The 21,665-nt window shown below is 40.6% G+C and overlaps 2 protein-coding genes across 3 annotated transcripts in view; one reads left to right on the top strand and one right to left on the bottom strand.

Annotated features, from left to right (window-relative positions):
* angpt2a (angiopoietin 2a) overlaps positions 1 to 8,437 on the top strand; it is a 106,957-nt gene extending 98,520 nt beyond the window's left edge. For both annotated transcript variants that reach the window (XM_080192033.1, XM_080192032.1), the window contains one exon: positions 5,001 to 8,437. In XM_080192033.1, the coding sequence (XP_080048159.1) occupies positions 5,001 to 5,161 (161 nt within the window). In that variant the 3' untranslated portion in view covers positions 5,162 to 8,437. The remainder of the gene's footprint in view (positions 1 to 5,000) is intronic.
* Positions 1 to 21,665, bottom strand: part of mcph1 (microcephalin 1) — a 315,247-nt gene that overhangs the window by 182,784 nt on the left and 110,798 nt on the right. The gene's annotated exons all lie outside the window — the stretch shown is intronic.

The raw sequence follows: 21,665 nt of genomic DNA, 5'->3' as shown, positions 1-21,665 counted from the left end.
ACCATTCAATCATGGCTGATATTTTTCTCATCCCCATTCTCTTGCCTTTTTCCCATAACCCCTGAGAAGTGGGACTTCTTATTACAATTCTCAAAGTGCAACCAAAGCCTGCAACATTCTCTGCAGTCTGGAAAAGAAGAGAGCGGCACACAAACAGAGGATGTTGCGTTATTTTCTGTAAATCAGCAACATTGTGTCAAATCATTAAAAGAAAAACTCAAAAGGCAAAAATAAAGCAAATCTGAAAGAAACATAGGAAGTGCCGGAATTACACAGTGCATCTCATCCACATCTGTGGTATGACAGCAAAACAGAGTTAGTGTTTCAGGTTGTGGCTTCTAACATCAGTTCTAATAAAAGATCACAACCTAAAATGTTAGCTCTATTTATCTCCCCATTAATGCCGTGAGATTTGCTATGCGTTACCAGCATTTTTTGTTTCTTCATACAATTCTGCTGCTTTAAAAATATATTATCCCGAGTATGGGGTTCTGATGAGAACCAGAAGCAAAACAAATCTCTCAGAATAGCTGCTGTCATAATTTGCCATATTCCCAGTGCAACTGAAGAGTAAAATCCCCACTTTGAGGTTCAGTGTCTTTAATTTCAAAATTCTTTGCTTCCCCCACTGACGGTGTTCTGTCCAAAATGAACCAATTTTACAACTTTGCTCCATTCTGTGCATTATTGTTGCAATTGGAGATTGGTTTAATATATTACGAGTATTGCGCATCAAAAACAAGAAATTATGAGTACAATCGGACCAAACAAATTCTGTGTGCATGATTTTACCAGTTTGCTGTGATGGAGTGAGGCCAAAACTCCAGTTTGCGCAATCTTTCCGGCCTTGCTTTGCCGGTGAGCAGTCAGAAAGGGTGCAAAGCTAATTTAAATATTAATGACACGCTTTGTGCTCGAGCAATTTGAAGCTAGCTTCACCGGTGAATTTAGGCTCCGCCCCTTCTTGGTGCAAATTGCACTGCTGTCAAAAAAGATTGTGGGAAGACTGCATTGCCAAACTCATTCAAAAGATAGGCGTGAAAGACACCCGTTATCAGACTTTTCTGACAATTAAGGCGCAATCTTAGGATTTCCCCGACCACCACCCCCCTCCATGGCTGATCACTCCCTATGCCAGTCTCCCCTCTCTTGCTAACCACCTCCATTTTTATGTCCCCAACACGCTGATCAACCCTCCCTCGCATGTCCCCCCCCCCCCCCCCCGATCACCATCAGTCCCCCTTGCTTACCCGATAGCTGATCAAACTTCCCCCCACCCCCCTTCACTGTATACTCCCCTCCTTGCCTCCCCCAATTCAGAGCTCCGCCCCACAGAAATCCCCATTACCTCCCCTGCTCCCCATCACCTCCCCTGCTCCCCATCATAGCCCAACCCCTCCCACTTTGGCCCAAACCCCTTGGACTGCCCCGCCCTTATCCCATCAGCAGAACACTGCTGGTAATTCTGCGTGCGGAGCGAAACTGGGTGTGAACCCAGTTTCTGGCCTCTCACGCAATCTTGCCATTGCGGCGAGTTGATAAGATCGTACCCTGGATGTTTTAATCAATAAATTGATTTTAGGCTTCCATTCATTGAATGAAAAAGTACATGTGCACCCATGTCAGTTTAAATTTGCCTGAACCTTACTATGCCAATCCAGCTATATTATCTTCAGAACATAAGACTGGGAATGCCAGAATTAGTTGATGTTAAATTTCACCAAAGTAAAACAGAAGTAGTTTGTCATTATCACATGAATTCTAAATGTTTGTTGCAGCTTGATCACCCTAGCTTCCAACCTTCTTTTTAAGGAGGTGAATGAGCAGTGACTATCATCGCATGATCATCAGATATTTCTCTGCATCAAGGATATATGCCAAATCATTTTTTAATATGCAAAATAAAATGTAAAGAGGTTTAAAATACTGTAAAATACCACAATCATATTCTCCACTAACAGGGGCTTGATGTGTCAATGGGTAATGGACAAGATGGGCCTCGTCAAACTTCCCGTGGCCAGCTACTTTCTTTCATTATGTTGTTGGACGAAACTTCAACTGTTACAGGGACAAAGAACCCTGGGTGTTTGAAGCCTCCAGGACAATGTCACCATATTCAATAGCATCCTGTCACCAGTGTGGCACCTCATTTCTACAGTCTCAAATTGATGTGTACAACAAGATGATCTCAAAGGAGAATCAAAGGTCATGGGTTTGAAGCACTGGAAATAGCTCTTGGATTTTTAAAATTCCTTCTGCAGAAACATAGTTTTATTTTTGGATGGGGCCGTAGAAAGAGAATTAGCATTGGGAGGTGACTTAAGTTCAAATGAACAGCATATTCTTGGGGGCTGCAGCATGTGAAAAGTCAAAGGTGGTCATTAGCACGTGGTATTCATTGAAAGGAGGGGGTGTCTGCAATTCTCAGCTTGCGCATACCCTCTTCCTCTTTCCCATCTTCTCTCTGTCAGGCTGCCCACTCTCCTGCATGCTCCCCATGCTTAATACATGGTTTTCAAGTACAAAATGTGCAGTGCAGCAGCAGTCCAAGGCACTGATATGTTGCAGCACAGGTCTTCATTATGTCCAATGCTAAGCAACTAGTCATGAATGTCAAACTTATACAGTTAAGTCTAGTTCCCCATCATGTCAACTGTTGCTCAAATCTTTGAGATACTTACATTTTCTAAGGTAATTTGAGGTCGACTGAGCACTGGGCAGAAAGGTAAAGTATCTCAAAAATTTGCGCAATAGGTGAAGCTCGCTGTTTCAGGCTGCTACTATTTAGTGCTAACAAGTGGTGTCAAGTTGAAGATACATTCTGCCTACGATGAGTGACGTGGTATTTGAATTTCAATGCCAGTACGATGCCAGTCACATTGTTCCACTGACTGGTGGATCATATCAAGTAATCTGCTCTTCGGTTGTTCACAATAGGCACAGAGTATGGTTGTACTCAACCAACCTGTGCTGTCAAAGCTCAGAACATAATGTCCAATTTGAGACGCGATTCCATGATTCAGCAGCATTTACTGAACAATCCTGAGTGTGCTAAGAACCACACTGAAACCAATTCAACATTAGCAGTTGAGCCTGTAATGCAGCTCACTTACACAAGGACCTGTCTTCTGCTAGACAAAGGAACATGCCCAAAATAAACTAAATCATGGGAACATTCACCTGATAAAGGGGCTAACCCGAAAGCTTGCGAGTATATTATCAAATAAATAGGTTGGACTAAAACCTGGTGTTGTCAGACTTTTTACTGTGTTTACGCCAGTCCAACACCGGCATACCCACATCATCAACAATAGCTCCCCAGTGCATTTGGTATGTTAACATCTTGATCAATCAGAACTCATTTGCCTACCAGTCAGCATCCCTTTTCTCATGCAATACAAAGAGTTGTTTGCTTTGAAATCTGACATTCTTGCAATCTGTCCTGATGACTGCAAGACCATAAGCATTGACAGCATGTCTCTTTCTTCAGCAAGTCAAATGCCAATGCTAAGAGCTCATGTTGTACAGCAGTACCATATCCCAAAAGTAAAATTAATCCACCATTAATTATAACTTCTACACTTTATTAAAACATAATTCAAACAAGGTGATATGTTCTTTGCAAATTACCAGTCATAGCTGACAACATCTATAAAAAAGATACATTATAATAACTTAAAACATTTATATAGTCCTTTTCACACAGTAAAATATCTGAGGTTGCTACTCAGGAGCGATTGTCAAATAAATTCTGGCACTGAGCATTATAAGAAGATATCACTACAGGGGATCAAAAGTTTGGTTGACGAGGTAGATTTTTAAGGAATGAATTAAAAGGAGAGAGGGAGGTTTGGGGAGGGAATTCCAGAGCTGAGCTAACTTAAGTCACTGCCAGCAATTGTGGACCAAAACAAATTGAGGATGTACAAAAGGCTAGAAGGGGTGCAGTACAAAAATCTTCAGAGGATTGTATGGTTGGAGGCAGTTAAAGAGATAGAGTTGGGAGAAGTCAAGAAGGTATTTGAACAAATAAAGATGAAAATTCAAAATTTGAGGCACTGTTGGACAGAAACCAATGTTAATCAGCAAACAGGGTGGTGATGGGCAAATAGGACATTTAATTTGACTAATAAATTACACTTAATTGTATTGAGTGCAATATTCCTCCCTTTGGATATTACTCAAAAAAGATCATAATTGCTGAAAGTACCAAATGTTTCACAATCAGAACTCTTGAAATATTTAGGATTGGAACATCTGAAGCAGCGTATCTTCTAAGGCTGGCGAGAACATTTAGAATAAAACAGCGACTCTAGACACACGCAGCCAATTTGGCAACATCAATGGAGAGAGCAATAACATTAACATTTCAGGCCTGTGATCTTTCAGTAGACTGGGAAAAGTTAAAAATATAATGGTTTTTCAGCAAGTGAAACTGAGGATGATGGGAAAAACTAAAGGGGAGGTCTGTGCTGAGTTGAGTCTCACCTGCTGAAGGAGTGACACTCAAAGCTTGTGCTGCCAAATAAACCTGTTGGACTTTAACCTGGTGTTGTGAGACTTTTTACTGTGCTTACCCCAGTCCATCACCGGCATCTCCACATCTGAGTTAGAGGGCAGGGGAGACTGAATGACAAAAAGTTCTATGGTGCAAAACCAATGGCTCATGTAAAAAAAGGAAGTAAAGGAACAAAAGGATGGACAGAGAGAAGTATGAGCAGCTGGAGCTCAAATCGATAATATCTGATAGCATAATAAAAAAAATGAGAGAATGAAAACCCACCAAAATCTTTCCGACTCAGACCTCAGCCTCCATCTTGTTCTTTCTTTCTTTGCTAGTTTGGCTTCTTTCTTACTTCCATTACTTAATTGTTCTAAAACATAACTTGCATTTGCAATCTTCATGGTAGACTTAACCTGAGTTCCACAGAAGAAAGTACATGCAGCTTCTGTCATGTACCCCCATTTGATGTTTTGTATTATATTTTTCTCCTTCACAGGATGGTGGTTTGATGCTTGTGGCCCATCCAACCTAAATGGATTATATTACTCAGCGGGGCAGAACACAAATAGATTCAATGGAATCAAATGGTATTACTGGAAAGGGTCAGGATACTCTCTGAAAGCGACTACTATGATGATCAGACCTGCAGACTTCTGATTATGATTCTTGTACATAGATTGTTTTTGTCAGTTCATATGATGTATAAAGACATTTTTCAACAAATCTGTAAAGACACAATTACTACTATATTTAAAATATTGACTAATATGTATACCATGCATTAATATTTTAAGTTGTTTGTTTGAAAGCAAAGAAGCCAGGATCCCAATGAACAAAGAGGGCAAAATTGCTTGTGAATTGCTTTGCATCTATTTTTATTGTAATCGGTTTCACTTTCTGGGGAAGCTTTTTTTAATGAATAGAGATAAACACTGGGAATGCTAAAATGTCGACTGAAATTGAATCTCTGGAAGCGAAGGTTATATTTTATCTTGGAGACACTACTAAGTGCAGTCATATAGGAAACTAAGTGCCTTACATTTTAGATAGTGTATTAATGAGTAATGAATACTTGGGCATCTACCCATGGCAATGAATTCAATAGAAAGTTGTTCTTCAGAAAACTAATATTGATCTCCAAAGAAAACTGGAATTGTGAAAGATCAAAAGTATAATTAAAAAGAAAAAGACATTTAAGATTCAAAATTTAAGTTATTTCAAAATAATAATCTTGTCCATCAATAAGCGTTTGTTTTGATCTTACAGCCAAAAATGTTTCTTCTTACAAACCACAAAGCATATTTTACCAAATTGGTTTTTTAAATATTTTCCTTGGAAAGAAATTAAAATCCTTTTAAAAGGATTTCAAAAAGTAAAACTCCCACTGGTACCATTGTTTGATCTGATTTACACATTTTATGCTACCACATTATTTCAAATATTTTGAAAATTTTTTTTGGATTATCTGACAGAATTGTACATCTTTATTTAATTCCTGAAATTTAAATTTCACACACAACTGCAATATATTGCCATCCATTTAAAGAAAGAGAATACTGATCAAGATACTGTCCCTTTGCACTGCAATTTCAATTGGATATCTAACATTTTTTAAATCTTGATTTGCACTACATTCTGAGCTCTTTATTTGTGGGGGGTAGCAATGATCGAAGCAACACAAGAAACCGTCTTGATTCTAAACAGCTGCAGGTGAGAAACAAAACTGATGGTTAGGATGGGCAGACATCTTTTTAGATGAAATCTGAGCTTCATCAAAGAGTATTATTCCTGATGCATTCAATACCCAGAAAAAAATTAACGTTCTCCCAAAGAGGCAAAAGGACTCCAAAATCATAAATATTCCTATTAATTAGGGACAATGTGGTTTATCACACTGATTTCCCAGGTCTGGACAATGTCCTTTGGCAAAATCAAGTTATAGCAAATACCTGTTCTTCAGAAGCCAGTGAAAAAATCTTCTACAGTTGGCCGATAAAATAACTATAGGCAGAATAAGTTTGAACATTGGTCTTTAATTTTTGCTCAGAAAAAGAGATTTTTGATTGATGAGGGAGTCAAAGGTGAGAAAAAAGCAGAAAAATCAAGTTGAGACCAAGATCATATCAGCGCTGGCCTCATCAAATGGTAGAGTAGGGTTCAAAGGCAAAATGGCCTCCCTTGATTGTTTGGTCTCTACTAATTGAAACACTTACTTGAGCTTTGAATAACACAAGCCTAAAAAAACCTGGTCTTGTCTGATAAGTGCTCATGGTTTCATTTTCATTGTGTTATATTTCATTCAATAAGAGATACAGGATTTCTGAAACAAGACACTCAAAACTCAGAAGCAATGTTCAGGAAAATCACGAATGAAACACGATACAGTTGAACCACCATCAATGTGCAAAATTTGCTAACTTCCTATACTCAAGCAAGAGACGGCAAAGTAACATTTTCAGTGCAAGAAACTTAAGATCACACAAACTATGGCTTAGTGATAGGAGACAGAGGGTGGTGACAGATGGCTACTTTAGTGAGTGGAGGCCAGTAACCAGTGGCGTGCCACAGGGATTCATGCTGTCCCGCCCCATTGTTCGTCATTTACAGAAATGACATAGATGATTATGTGGGGGATAGGATCAGTAAGTTTGCTGAGGACACAAAGATTGGCCGAATGATTAACAGTGAAGTTGAGTGCCTTGGGTTACAGGAAGATACAGACGTGATGTTCAAATGGGTGGGTAAGTGGCAGATGGAATTTAACCCTGAAAAGTGTGAGGTGATACACTTTGGAGAGAGTAATTTGACAAGGAATTACTACGAAAGGTCTAACACTGGGAAGTTCCAAGGTACAAAGGGATCTTGATGTGTTTGTCCATAGATCTCTGAAGGTAGAAAGGCAAGTTAATAGGTTGGTGAAAAAGGCAGATGGCACACTCGCCTTTACCAATTAGTGTATAGATTACAAAAGCAGAGAGGTTATGATGGAGTTGAATAGAACTTGGTTTAGGCCACAGCTGGAGTCCTGTATGAAATTCTATTCGCCACATTGTAGGAAGGATGCAATCACACTGAAAGGGGTGCAGAGGAGATGCATCAGAGTGTTGCCTGGGATGGAACATTTAAGTTATAAAGAGAGATTGGATAGGCTTGGGTTGTTTTCTCTGGAGCAGAGAGGACTGAGCGGTGACCTGATTGAGATGTTCAAGATTATGAGGGGTATGGACAGGGGTGGATTGGGAGCAGCTGTTCCCCTTAGTTGAAGGATCAGTTACAAGGGACACAAATTAGAAATGAGGGGTGGGAGGTTTGGGGGGGATTTGAGGAAAAACATTTTTACTTAGAGGGTAGTGACAGTCTGGAATCTACTACCTGGAAGGGTGGTAGAGGCGGAATGCCTCACATCCTTTCAAAAAGTGCCTGGATGAATACTTCGCACACCATAACATTCAATGCCAAGTGCTGACAAGTGGGATTACGTGGGCAGGTCAGGGCCTTTCATGCACTATTATGGACTTGATGGGCCAAAAGGGCCTCTTCTGCACTGTAATATTCTGTGTATAGATTCTCACAACAGATTAAGAGCAGTAAAGTGAATGAAATATATGACATTTCAAGTGTTTATGGAAATCAACACCTGCCAAATTGTTACATTGATCCGCATTGATATTTAAGGCAATACATTTGAAGATATAACATGAAATTTGTATGATCCTCTCTTTCCTAGCCTCAAATTGCTCCCTACAATACTTAAACATGATAACATATAGCTTGTTTCTTTTCATTCAAGTCATCAATAATTCTAATTTTTATCTTTTTTAAAGTTTATTGTGTCATTTATGCTGCTTAATTCACATTATTTTATTAAATAATTTTGGTACAAGAAAAGCCTACATTACCAGCAATAGACTCTACAGTTCAAATACTTTGTCCAGATAGAACCCAAATTCAGAAGGTGAGAGCTTGCATTGTAATGATTCTGTTGGGCAGTCTTCACGGCTTGAAAGAAAATAACGTTTTACAGATCCAGTATTACAAATTATTAAAATCCTGGTGACAGTGGTATCATTGGGCAGATAATCCAGAGACTCATGGTATTGCTCTGGAGACCTGAGCTTGATCCCATTATGCTAGATGGTGAAATTTGAATTCAATTAAAATCCAGAATTAAAAGTCAAACGATGTCCATGAAACCATTGTTGACTGTCATAAAAACCCATCTGGTTCACTAATATCCATCAGGAAAAGGAAATCTGTTGTCCTTACCCAGTCTGGCCTACATATGACACCAGACCCACAACAATTTGGTTGACTCTTAAATGCCCTCAAGGATGGGAAATGAATCATGGCCCAGCCAGCGACGCCTACATCCCATGAACAAATAAAAAAAAAATTAAGAAAGAGCATGAAATAAACTATTACCTTGGCTACATGTCATCTAAAGTTCCCTGATGCAGTGTGGCAATGCCACCATAGAGACAGACGTATTGGAGGTCACATGAGGAAAGCAAGACGTCGTCAGCACTGAAGCCCTTAGACAGATTTGACTTTATTGCACATAGGAACATCAATATTGCCAGGTGGAATGGTTACACCCACAACAGTACCAAATGCAATGAACAAGAACAAACGAGATGGGAACAAATATACAAACTTTCAGGATTGGCAGATCGCAGACTCTGTAATAGCACTTAAGTAGATCCCAATTTATCTCTCAAATGGACATAATTACTAGAATCAGCAGCATTAATATAACATACTATGCACTTTCATTGTTTGTTATCATTTTCAAAGTGATAATTGACCAAGAGTGTGAAGATAAAAGTTTGCCTTCTTGTTATTCATGCCTGTAAAAATGTTTACTGCTGATAGATAGTAGGGATAAAAATGAATCTCCTGAAATGGTGCAATCCTTTCAGGCTGTGCACATTGAACAAGGTTACTTGTGTAAAGCAAGGTGGCTTGGCTCCATAAGTGGAAAGACAAAGACTAAAATGGGTTCCAGCATGTAATGGTGACACTGCTGAACCAAAGAAAAAAACTGTATTGCAAAGTACTTACTTAGAGTGCAACAATGTAGCATGTCACCTGATGCACTATTTGTATTTGAGTTGAACATACATGTTGTAGAAAGATAGTGCTGTATGGATTACAGTGCATTACACAATCCCATTTTATTCAGCCCCTAAAATCAGGTTGTTGCATTTACTCAGGTCAGGGCAACACTTCTTCTCAGCCACAACCTGCTCCAATCAAATTAGTAGTCAGATTCTATTTTTCACCCACAAATGGGCATTTTACTTACTAGTACCTTACAGTTCAGTGCAAGTGATCAAGATGGCAATATGCAGCACTTTGCAAAGACTAAGAGTTTAAGATGCCTTAACAAAGAGTGTAATCCATGTGGTGAACGACAAAGGTAATAACCACCCACACTAATGATTCACTTTTATGCTTGGTGTATAAATTGATCCCAGTTTTTGGGAGAGTTTTTTGAAACTTCAAAGGTCAAATTATAGACCAACATCGATGGCAATCTTCACTCATGGTACTTCTTAGTTTCTAATAATGGGATAATAAGATGTGCACTTCTAATAATGCTGTGACATGTCTCCAGGATATCCCAAAGTATTTCACAATTATTTATTTTTGAAATGTTAACACTGCGGTTTTACATTTGTGCATGTAATACCTAACTTGCATACAACAAAATTCCACAAACAGCAAATGAGATAGATGCCCAGGTAACCTGCTTGTTCAGTCATGTTGTTTGAGGGATGAATCTTACACAGGGCATTGGGGAATCATCTTGGCTTATTATGTGACTGAAATATAGCACCTCCAATAATGCAGCAGTCCCTCAGATATGCATCCAAACAAACCACTAATCACTAGTCCTGATTTTGACGTACAATAGTTATATCATAACGCACTCTGCATTCCCCTTGGAAACTATCTTGAAAGACTAAACCACATCTGAACAACCACTTGATTTTTTCCTTATTCCAACGAATGAAAGGAGCCACACTAATCTCCATCTCCAGTTCTTTGTCTGAAGGAGGCACTATTCAAACCACGGTTTGGCCAGAATCCTAAAGCAAACATAACAGGAAATAGCTTCTAATTATGTTAGCTGATGAGGTAATGTTGAGTAAGTTGGGAGAAAGTTTTGCAAGGTTGAACCAGGTTTAAGAGCCATGGGGTTATGCTGCAACTATACTGGACGGTAGTAAGACCACATTTGGAATATTGTGTTCAGTTCTGGTCACCTCACTAGAAGAAGGATGTGGAAGCATTGAAGAGAGTGCAGAGAAGATTTACCAGGACGCTGTCTGGTTTGGAGGGTAGAAATTATGAGGAAAGGTTGAGGGAGCTGGGCCTTTTCCCTTTGGAGCAGAGGAGGATGACAGGCGACTTAATAGATGTTTATAAGATGATGAGAGGGATTGATAGAGTGGACATGAAGAGACTATTTCCTCAGGTGGATGTAGCTGTTACTAGGGGGCATAACTATAAGGTTCATGGTGGGAGATATAGGAGGGGTGTCTGAGATAGATTCTTTACTCAGAGTGGTTGGGGAATGGAATAGACTGCCTGCCATGATAGTGGAGACGGACACTTTAGGAACTTTTAAGAGGTTATTGGACAGGCACATGGAGAACTCCAGAATTATGGGGAGGGGATAGCTTGATCTTGGGATTGGACATAGCTTGGCACAACATTGAGGGCCGAAGGGCCTGTACTGTGCTGTAATGTTCTATTGTTCTATGTTCTAAATAATGTGAAGGACTACAGAAGGACAGGCAAATCTTTCTTGTTCACAGGGTCAGCTTGATGGTTCTTGTTCCTCTAAATCAAAATTTGTGGGTTCAAATGTCACTCCAAGTCATAAAATGTGGGCTGACGCTTCAATGAACTTCTGAGGGAGTGCTGCATTGTTAGACAGGTAATAAGCCAAGGTGATTCCCCAATGCCCTGTTTAAGATTCATCCCTCAAACAACATTACTGAACAAAACAGATTACCTGGGCATCTATCTCATTTACTGTTTGTGGAATTTTGTTGTACGCAAGTTAAGTGTTACATACACCAATGTAAAACAGTGTTATCAATACTTCAACAATAAATAATTGTGAAATACTTTGGGATATCCCAAAGACATGTCACAGCATTATAGAAATGCACATTTTACTCGTTTCTTTTAGCTGCTTTCATAGCCTCAGGGCTTTCCAGAGTGCTTCACATCAGAATACATTTCAAAGTATAGTCACTGTTATCATGTAGGAAACAAAGCAGCAAGATCCCACAGGCAGCAATTTGATAATGACCACATAATGCCTTGTTAGTGATTCTGGTTAAGGCATAAATACATTGCAGAAAATGTCCTGCTCTTCTTTGAAGCAGCCCGAGGAAACTATAAATCCACCTGACAGGGTATCACTGATAATGTAGCAGTCCCTCCTTGCTGCACTATCAATCGAGGATGTATGTTCAAGGGCAACTTGACACAGTGGCTAGCACTGCTGCCTCAAGGCGCCAGGGACTCAGATTTGATTCCCAGGTTGAATCATTGTCTGTGCAGAGTCTGCACTTTCACCGTTTTGCATGGGTTTCCTCTGGGAGCTCCGGCTTCCTCCCACAGTCCGAAGTACGTGCTGGTTAGGTGCATTAGCCATGATAAATTTTCCCTCAGTGCACGTGAAAAGGCACTAGAATGTAGTGATGAGGGGATTTTCGCAGTAACTTCATTGCAATGTTAATGAAAGTCTACTTGTAACACTAATAAATAAATTTAATTTGAATTAGAGATTAGTGCAACCATGGAGTCACAGTTGACACTATGATACACATGCTTTATTTTTGAATTCCATATACATCTGCAAAAGTATAAAGATTAAAGTTTATTTATTAGTCATAAGCAGGCTTACATTAACAATGCAATGAAGTTACTGTGAAAATGTCCGAGTTGCCACACTCCAGCGCTTGTTGGGGGACACTGAGGGACAATGAAGCATTGCCAATCCACCTAAGCAGCATGCCTTTTGGACTATGGGAAGAAACTGGAGCACCTGGAGGAAACCCATGCAGACTCTGAACAGTGACCCAAGCCAAGAATCAAACCCAGGTGCCTGGTTCTGTGAGGCAGCAGTGAGAAGCACGGTGCCATTGTGCCACCTTAACCATGTATACCTAATCATGCACAGATTGGAAATGGCAAGCATGTATTTTAGGACAGCATGATCAGTGCAGTATACAAGCCACCATGAAATGTTCAGTCAGGACAACAAACAAAACAAAATATAGAACAGCCAAAGGTGCAGTGAAAACATGTAGATGACTCCTGGAAGAAGTCTTAATCAGAAAATCATTAGAATCCTACAGTGCAGAAGGGGACCATTCAGCCCATTGAGTCTGCACTGACCACAATCTCACCCAGGCCCTACCCCCATAACCCCATGCATTTAACATAGCTAGTCTCCCAGACACTAAAGGGAAATTTAGCATGGCCAAGCCACCTAATCTGCACATCTTTGGATTTTGAGAGGAAACGGAGCACCCAGAGGAAACCCACGCAGGCAGAGGGAGAATGTGCAAACTCCACACAGACAGTGACCCAAGCCAGGAATCGAACCTGGATCCCTGGCACTGTGGGGCAGCAGTGCTAACCAACATACTGCCCTATTCCAATTACATTGCTAATCTCAAGAATGACTCCACCCATATGACATGCAAGAAAATGTGGGACACACTGCCTGTGCTATTTTACAGTAAAAAGTCTGACAACACCAGGTTTTAGTCCAACCGATTTATTTGATAGTAAACGCACAAGCTTTCGAGGTTTCCCTCTTCGTCAGGCGAATGGAGAGTTCTGGCCTCAGACAGAGCATATAAAGCACAGACAGTTTACAGATTACTGATTAGAATGCGAATCTTTACACCTAACCTGCTGTTCAAGTCCTAAAGTGGCCGACAATGTGAGTGGAAGGAGCACTGATCACAGGTTAAAGAGATGTGTATTGTCGCCAGACAGCACAGTGAGTGAGGTTTTGCAAACCCAGGCAAGTCACGGGGGTTACAGATGGTGTGACATGATGTGTGTTTACTATCAAATAAATCGGTTGGACTAAAACCTGGTGTTGTCAGACTTTTTACTGTGTTTACCCCAGTCCAACACCGGCACATCCACATCATGTGCTATTTTATCCATATGAAGATGAAGACAAGTCAATTTCAGCATAGTGGGTAAGGTTAAAGGGCAGATATATTACCTTGGTTAAGAAAAGGTTCACATCCTTCAAGGGAAAAACCTGAAGTATAAAAAATTGCTCTTTCCAGAATCTGTCATACATTGTCCATATGTTCTCCACTACAATGGACGGTAGGAAAAGATTGCACTTCATTAGATTATAAGCGAGTTTGGGAGGAACCCCAATAGTGGCTGCATTTGTCGTACCTTTCAAAATCACTGCACACAAAGCATTCAGATGTCACTTTGTGTACCTTTTCCATTTCATGCTGCAAGTCTGCAAGATATTGAGTCCTGGTATGAATTTCAGATCTCTCAATTCTTTATGCTCTTGTGACATACATTAATAATAGGTTGCAACATAGGAGATAGGCATGAGAAATAAAGGGAATTTAGAAAAAGAGTGGCAAAAGTAAACATTGGTCCTTTACAGGACGAGAAGGGGGATGCAATAACAGGAAGTGAGGAAATGGCTGAGGCACTGAACAGGTATTTTGTGTCACTCTTCACAGTGGAAGACACAAATAACAAATCAAAAATTGATGACAAGGCAGCTATGGCAGGTGAGGATCGATAAATTATTTTCTCGAAAAGGTAGTGTTGGGCAAGATAATGGGGCTAAAGGTAGACAAGTCTCCTGGTTCTGATGGAGTGCATCCCAGTGTAATTAAAGAGGCTGCAGAAGAAATAGCAAATGGACTAAAGGTAATTTACCAAAATTCACTGGACTCTTGGGTGGTTCCCGCAGCTTGGAAAACAGCAAATGTTAAACAAAGTGGGTGACTATAGGCTGGTTAGCTTAACTTCTACAGTAGGGAAAATGCTTGGACCTATTATCAAGGAAGAACTAACCAGACATTGGGATAGGGTGTTAGCGTGGATAGAGGATTGGTTGTCAAATAGGAGGCAGAGAGTGGGGGTTAATGGGTGCTATTCGGATTGGCGGTTGGTGACTAGTGGAGTGCCCCAGGGGTCGGTGCTGGGGCCTCAGCTATTTACCATTTATATAGATGATCTGGAGGAGGAAACCGAGTGTATGGTGTCGAAATTTGCTGATGACACCAAGATTGTGGAACGGCAAATTGCATGGAGGGTGTGGAGAGTCTGCAGAAGGATCTAGATAGGCTGGGCGAATGGGCCAGGAAATGGCAAATGGAATTTAATGTTGGCAAGTGCGAGGTGGTCCACTTTGGTAGGAATAATGGTAGGAAGGACTATTACTTACTTGGCGAAAAACTGCAGCAGGCGACGGTGCAGAGGGACCTCGGGGTCCTTGTGCATGAGTCGGAAAAACCCAGCCTGCAGGTGCAGCAGGTGGTCAGGAAGGCTAATGGGATGCTGGCCTTCATAGCGACAGGGATTGAATATAAAAGTAGGGAGGTCTTGTTGCAGCTGTATAGGGCATTGGTGAGGCCGCAGCTGGAGTACTGTGTGCAGTTTTGGGCGCCGCACTTACGCAAGGATATTTTGGCCTTGGAGGGAGTGCAGAGGAGGTTTACTAGGCTGATACTGAAGTTGAGGGGGTTGAGCTATGAGGAGAGGCTGAATAAACTAGGCTTGTACTCGTTAGAGTTTAGAAGAATGAGGGGAGATCTCATTGAGACGTATAAGATGATGAATGGGATGGATAGGATAGAGGTGGAGAGACTCTTCCCGCTCAGAAAGGACAGTAGGACTAGGGGGCACAGCCTCAAGATAAAGGGGGGGTGGTTTAGAACGGAGTTGAGGAGGAACTTCTTCACTCAAAGGGTGGTGAATCTCTGGAATTCTCTGCCCGTTGAAGTGGTGGAGGCTGCCTCGCTAAATATTTTTAAGACGCGGGTTGATGGGTTTTTGATAAGCGAGGGGATTAAGGGTTAGGGGAGAGGGCGGGAATGTGGAACTGAGCCACAACAGATCAGCCATGATCTTATTGAATGGCGGGGCAGGCTCGAATTTCTTATGTTCTTATTAATTTCTTATTTCTTATGCTCCTATTTCTTATGTTCTCATATAAATTGTCCCATTGGGAAGATGTAACATGGATTTATGAAGGGCAGGTCATGTTTGATTAATTTGGTGGAATTCTTTGAAAACATTATATGCACAGTGGACAATGAGGAACTTGTGAATGCAGTGTATCTGGATTTCCAGAAGGCATTTGACAAGATACTACACCAAAGGCTGATACATAAGATAAAGGTGCATGGTGTTACAGGTAATGTATTAGCATGGATAGAGGGTTGGTTAATTAACAGAAAGCAAAGAGTCGGGGTACATGGATGTTTTTCTGGTTAGTGATCAGTGACAAGAGTGGGCCTCGGGGATCAATGTTTGGACTGTAATTGTTTACGATGATTTGGAGTTGGGGACCGTGGAATGTGTCAAAATTCACAGATGACACTAAGATAAGTGGCAGAGCAAAGTATGCAGAGGATGCTGAAAGTCTGCAAAGGGATATAGATAATCTAAGTGAGTGGGCAAGGTTCTGGCAGCTCGAGTACAATATTGGTAAATGTGAGGTCATCTATTTTGCTAGGAATAACAGCAAAATGGACTATTATTTAAATGGTAAAAAAAATTGCAGTATGCTGCTGTGCAAAGGGACCTGGGTGTCCTTGTGCAAGACTCAGGAAAAGTTGGTTTGCAGGTGAAGCAGGTAATTAAGAAGGCAAATGGACTGTTGTCCTTCATTGTTAGAAGGATGAAGTTTAAAGGCAGCAAAGATATATTGCAGCTGTATAAGTTGCTGGTGAGGCCACACCTGGATTACTGTGTACAGTTTTGGTCTCCTTACTTGAGAAAGGATATACTGGCACTGGAGGGGGTGCAGAGCAGATTCACCTGGTTGATTGCGGAATTGAGAGGGTTGGCTGAAGGGGAGAGAATGAGTAGGCTGGGGCAAGACTCATTGGAATTCAGGAGAATGAGGGAAGATCTTCCCAGAAACATATAAGATTATCAAGGGAATAGATAAGCTAGAAGCAGGGAAGTTGTTTCCACTGGCAGGTGAAACTAGAATTAGGGGGCATGGCCTCAAAATAAGGGAGAGCAGATTTAGGACTGAGTTGCGTAGGAACTTCTTCACACAGAGTTGGAAATCTGTGGAATTCCTTGCCCAGTGAAACAGTCGAGGCCACTTCATTGAATGTTTTTAAGGCAAGGATCGATAAATTTTTGAACAGTAAAGGAATTAAGGGTTCTGGAGAGAGGGTGGGTAAGCGGAACTGAGTCCATAAAAAAAACTCAGCCACAATCTTATTTAATGGCAGAGCAGGCTCGAGGGGCCAGATGACCCACTCCTGCTCCTAGTTCTAATGTACTTTGATTGGCACGATGTGACAAATGGTGAGCCTCAAAGATCTGGAGTAGGGGCTTACCTTTCACATGCATATCTTTGATTTGGATGGAAGAGTGGGGAATTGTACATTTTACTGTACTAGATGACAATAAATTTGCAGGCACAGAAAGTTTCAAAGGGTCATGCAGATTAAGTGAGTAGGCAAATCGAGTTCAAAGTGGGAAAGTGCAACGTTAATCACTTTGGATGTAAGAAAGACAATGTGGAGTATTTTCCTCACAATGAGATGAAGAATTGTGAAGGACCAAAGAGATTTGAGTGCCCAGGCACCCAAATCAATGAAAACTAGTTTTCACCAGAAGGCGCCAGAAGCAATTAAAACAGCTTTTGGATTGATGTCCTATATTTCAAAGTCATTGAAATACAAAGTAAAGGAGGTTATGCCTCAGCTGTCCATCATCCTGGTCGCACTACACTCTGAGTTGTGTTTCAGTTTCGGGGCACCGAATATCAGGAAGGGTGCTGGCCTGGAAAGGGGTACAGTGCCAATTCACTGGAGTTACTTTTGTCTGTGCTTAAAGGGTTAAATTATAAGGACAGGTTGCATAAACTTGGGGTGTATTCCCTTGAGTTCAGAAGGCTGAAATACAATCTAAGTGAAATATTTAAATTGATAAAAATGATTCAATAGAGTGGATGCCAGCAAGTTGTTTCCTCTGGTCAGGCAATCCCAAACAAAGAGGCACAATCCTGAAATTGAAGCTTGGTCATTCACAAGTCAAAGCAGAAAGAATTCCTTCCTCACAAATAGACTAAGTAGATTGGAATTCATTCTCCTAAAAGACAGCAAGTGATGTGTCAGTTGAAATTTTCAAGACATTATAATAGTAATTTAGTTACTTACCAAAAGTGCCTGTTTTGTTTACGTACAGTTAGACATCACTACCATTAAATCTGCCTATGTTTTGACTGTAAACTCGTCGAGTGCTTGCCTGAAAGATTGAAAGGGTTCCCTCGAACTAATCACAAATCTCAGGTGCCACAACAGCACAGAGGATGTGGAGGTTGACAAAAAAAAACGCATTATCTCAGATAGATGGCACCATTCACAAGTGTCAAAAAGAACTTTGTGCTTATGCCAAAATAAATAAGAGTATCAAGTATTTTCAGTGAGCTGTAGCTCAGTTAAATTTATTACATTTCCTGCTTAAAGGGTTTCACTAATTCCAATACTGGATCATGATTCTTTCAGGTCTTGGCAATAGAATGAAGTAACTCAGGGATCCCCACAATGCAAGGAAGAACTGCTAGCGAGCAAAGACCTTACACAACCGAACGGCATTCCAAAAAGTGCCACAACCAATGCAGTAATGAGATTAAAACTCCTAAGCTTTGTTGGGAAGGGCCTATTTGATAGTTTCAGCAAATAGATGTGATATTTTTTAATTCAAAAATCCTTGGTATATTCTGTTTCTAACCTTTCTGAAGGCATGGTGACACAGTGATTAGCACTGCTGCCTCACAGCGCCAGGGGCTTGGGTTCGATTCCCAGCTTGGGTCACTGTCTGTGTGGAGATTGCATTTACTCCGTGTGTCTGCGTGGGTTTCCTCCAGATGCTCTGGTTTCCTACCACAGTCCAAAGATGTGCAGGTTAGGTGCATCGGCCATGCTAAATTCTCCCTCAGTGTACCTGAACAAGCGCCGGAGCATGGTGACTAGGGGATTTTCACACTAACTTCATTACAGTGTGAATGTACGTCTACTTGTAACTAATAAATAAATGTTATTAATTTCTTTTTCCCTGAGAATGCAGCAAAGCATATTACTTATCCATTCACACTACTTCTGGAACCATTTGTTATGAAATGGACACTCTCCATTACCATTGCTGTTCATTCAATTCTCTTCTGCAGAGAAGAATACAAGTGTAGGAGTGATGGAAGTCAGAGAGTTGGGTTTCCATTCTCTGCTACTAAAATAATTATTACATTTACATTACTACAATATGAGTACATACAACATTTATTTCCTGGTAGCATTGATATGTAAGGTCACACAAAATCTGGTTAAAATGGGTTCTTCGTTCTCATGATTGACTCTTCGTTCTTCGCGTTTTTAATAATAGTGTCTTTTCACTGAGTTAGAATTCAAGTCTCTCTTTGATTTGATTGAACTCAGGTTTTATTTATTTATTTAGCAAATGCAAAATCCCTAAGCCAAGCAGTTTATTTCTGTTCTGTGTTGAGTGTGGAAGGCCTCCATTTAGTTTGTGGATTCAACACTCTCCTATGAGGTTGTGCACTGTTTGCTCTCTCCCACAGGTACAGAGAAGAGCGATGGATCAGTGTTCATGTGCATCACCCCACAAGTAAGTGGGCTTGCCTGGGGAAGCTAATGATCTTACCAGCAGACTAAATTCCAAATGAAGCTTCATGAGAAGAGTTCACACAAGGAATCCAAGTCAAAGTTTCAAAGCCAAAGGACAGTCAGCTAATCAGGACCATCTTCCAAAGGATGAAGTGGGTCAGCCAGACCACGTTGTTGAGCTAGGTGCAAACTTTCTAGTTGGATGATGAGTACTTTTGCCATTCATTTTGAGGCCCAGAACTGACAGCTGTTGGTGAAGGATGAACGAGGTTGGCTTCAATCGACTCCATTTTAAGGTGGCATTTGGAATAAGCAGCATGAGGACGAGAAGCGGAATTCCAAATTTAAGATTAGGGAATCACTACAGTACTGTGAAGTGTTTATCCCAATATACTAATAATGGGATGACTTTTGATGATACTAGAAGCAACATAGAGATGTTTTTACAAACAGAATTGTTGATGCTGGCTGGTGTGGGATTTCCTATGCCAGACATACCAAACCCACTGTCTCATAAAACGAGAGAAACTCTTAAAAGTCAAGAGACCTGGTATAAGGATTATCAGTTCCTTTTTTCTCCCCAAAACATGAACCAGTATTGATTGATAGCTGGTTTATAAACCATTTTAAGGCTTTTTTTTTAACTTCTTAGAGGTCTGAACAAAATACGTCTTTACATCTGAAAATACTTTAAGTTTACCTAAAATTCCTACCTTCGTTATCAAACATGTTGAAGCAAAAACAGAAAATGCTGGAAAATCTCAGCAAGTCTGACAGCATCTGTGAAGAGAACACAGGGCTAATGTTTCGAGTCTAGATGACTCTTGGTCAGAGCTGAAGGATGTATCCTCCTACCGCAATAGAATAATAATACGCAGGGGGCCATTCTGCCCACCTTGTCCATTCAGGCTCTTTGATAAAGCTAACCAATTAGTCCTCTGCTCTTTGCCTGTAGACCTGTCATTTTTTCTCTCTTCAGGTATTTATTCAATTCCTTGCTGAAGGTTAACAGTCAATCTGTTTTCATCTCTCTTCCAAGCAGCGCAAACAAGGTCATAATCATAATTCATGGTGGAAAAATGAATGGAACACATGCTGAAAGCGTTAGACAAAAAGTGAAGGTTCAAATGGTGCAAGTAGAGCTCCAACTCAGGGCAATGGAACTCAATTTGCTTTCAAATCATCGCTGCCTAATATCGTTTGTGGGATAATTTTCCATGACGCATGCTTTCTATATTTAACTCAGCACTCACGAAGCACAACTTTAAAAAAAACTTTAACAATGCAGCAGGCCAAATTACATGTTTCTGTACTGTAATATTCTGGGTCTCCACATGAAAACCTTTCTGGTAGTTTCAAAAACCATTGTTCTCAATTATTACCTTCAATTCACACACAAAAATCAGAAGTTAACAGTGGAATATTAAAATAAAACATCCTACTTGCAACACAAAACCGGTTGCAGCCAGAAGGATCAAAGTGAATTTTCATGGTCCTGTAAGCTAGAACATTTCTAAGTGTCGATAATTCCAACTAAAATAAATTGGAAAAGAATAGGATAATGAAATTACCAAAACAAGGTGCCAGAGCGCGATGATTAATTTCTGTTCTGTCCGTGGCTCAATAAGACGCATGAAATGAAGTGACAAGACAGGTGTTCAAATCCTTTGTTCCTCCCATCCATTATTTGGACAAGAAAATTAGGTGACATTAATTTCGGTATCAGTTTAATTTATAATACAATGATAACAGAGAATCATTATTCAAACAGTGTACAAATGGTAACCTACATTCTTCCCTTATTTTTCCACCCATATGTGTGGAAAAGGTGTAGGTCAGGGTAGAACTTCACATTCTGTATCACAGCAACCGGCCTCCTCTCCCCGAATCTTAATTCTCCATCCTAGCTATTGGTCACTAACAGTTTTTATGCTTTTCTCAATCTGTAGCACTTCCCATGAACATTCTCAACAATGCATTTTACAACCTCAAAAAACTGATCTGTTTTTGACCCATTTTAATTGAACAGTTTGCTAATGAGGTAACAGCTTTCGAAAGTGATCCCTCAGCCTTGACTGACATCGGCAGAGAAAGAGCCACTGGTTGCAGCATTTGGACCTGTGACCCCGCATTCCAGTAGTCGCTAACAATGGGGGTCAGCGCCGAGCATCTAGCATATGACAAAGACTCATCCCAATATAGCTGGTTTATACTTGCAACTGTTTACTGTTGGAAAGCAACCAGCTTTGGTTCAGTCAGGCTTGTCG

The sequence above is a fragment of the Carcharhinus amblyrhynchos genome, chromosome 7 (genome assembly GCF_965287045.1).
Source record: "Carcharhinus amblyrhynchos chromosome 7, sCarAmb.v2.hapA, whole genome shotgun sequence".
NCBI classification, from domain to species: domain Eukaryota; kingdom Metazoa; phylum Chordata; class Chondrichthyes; order Carcharhiniformes; family Carcharhinidae; genus Carcharhinus; species Carcharhinus amblyrhynchos.
This window is presented reverse-complemented; position numbering and strand designations above follow the sequence as displayed.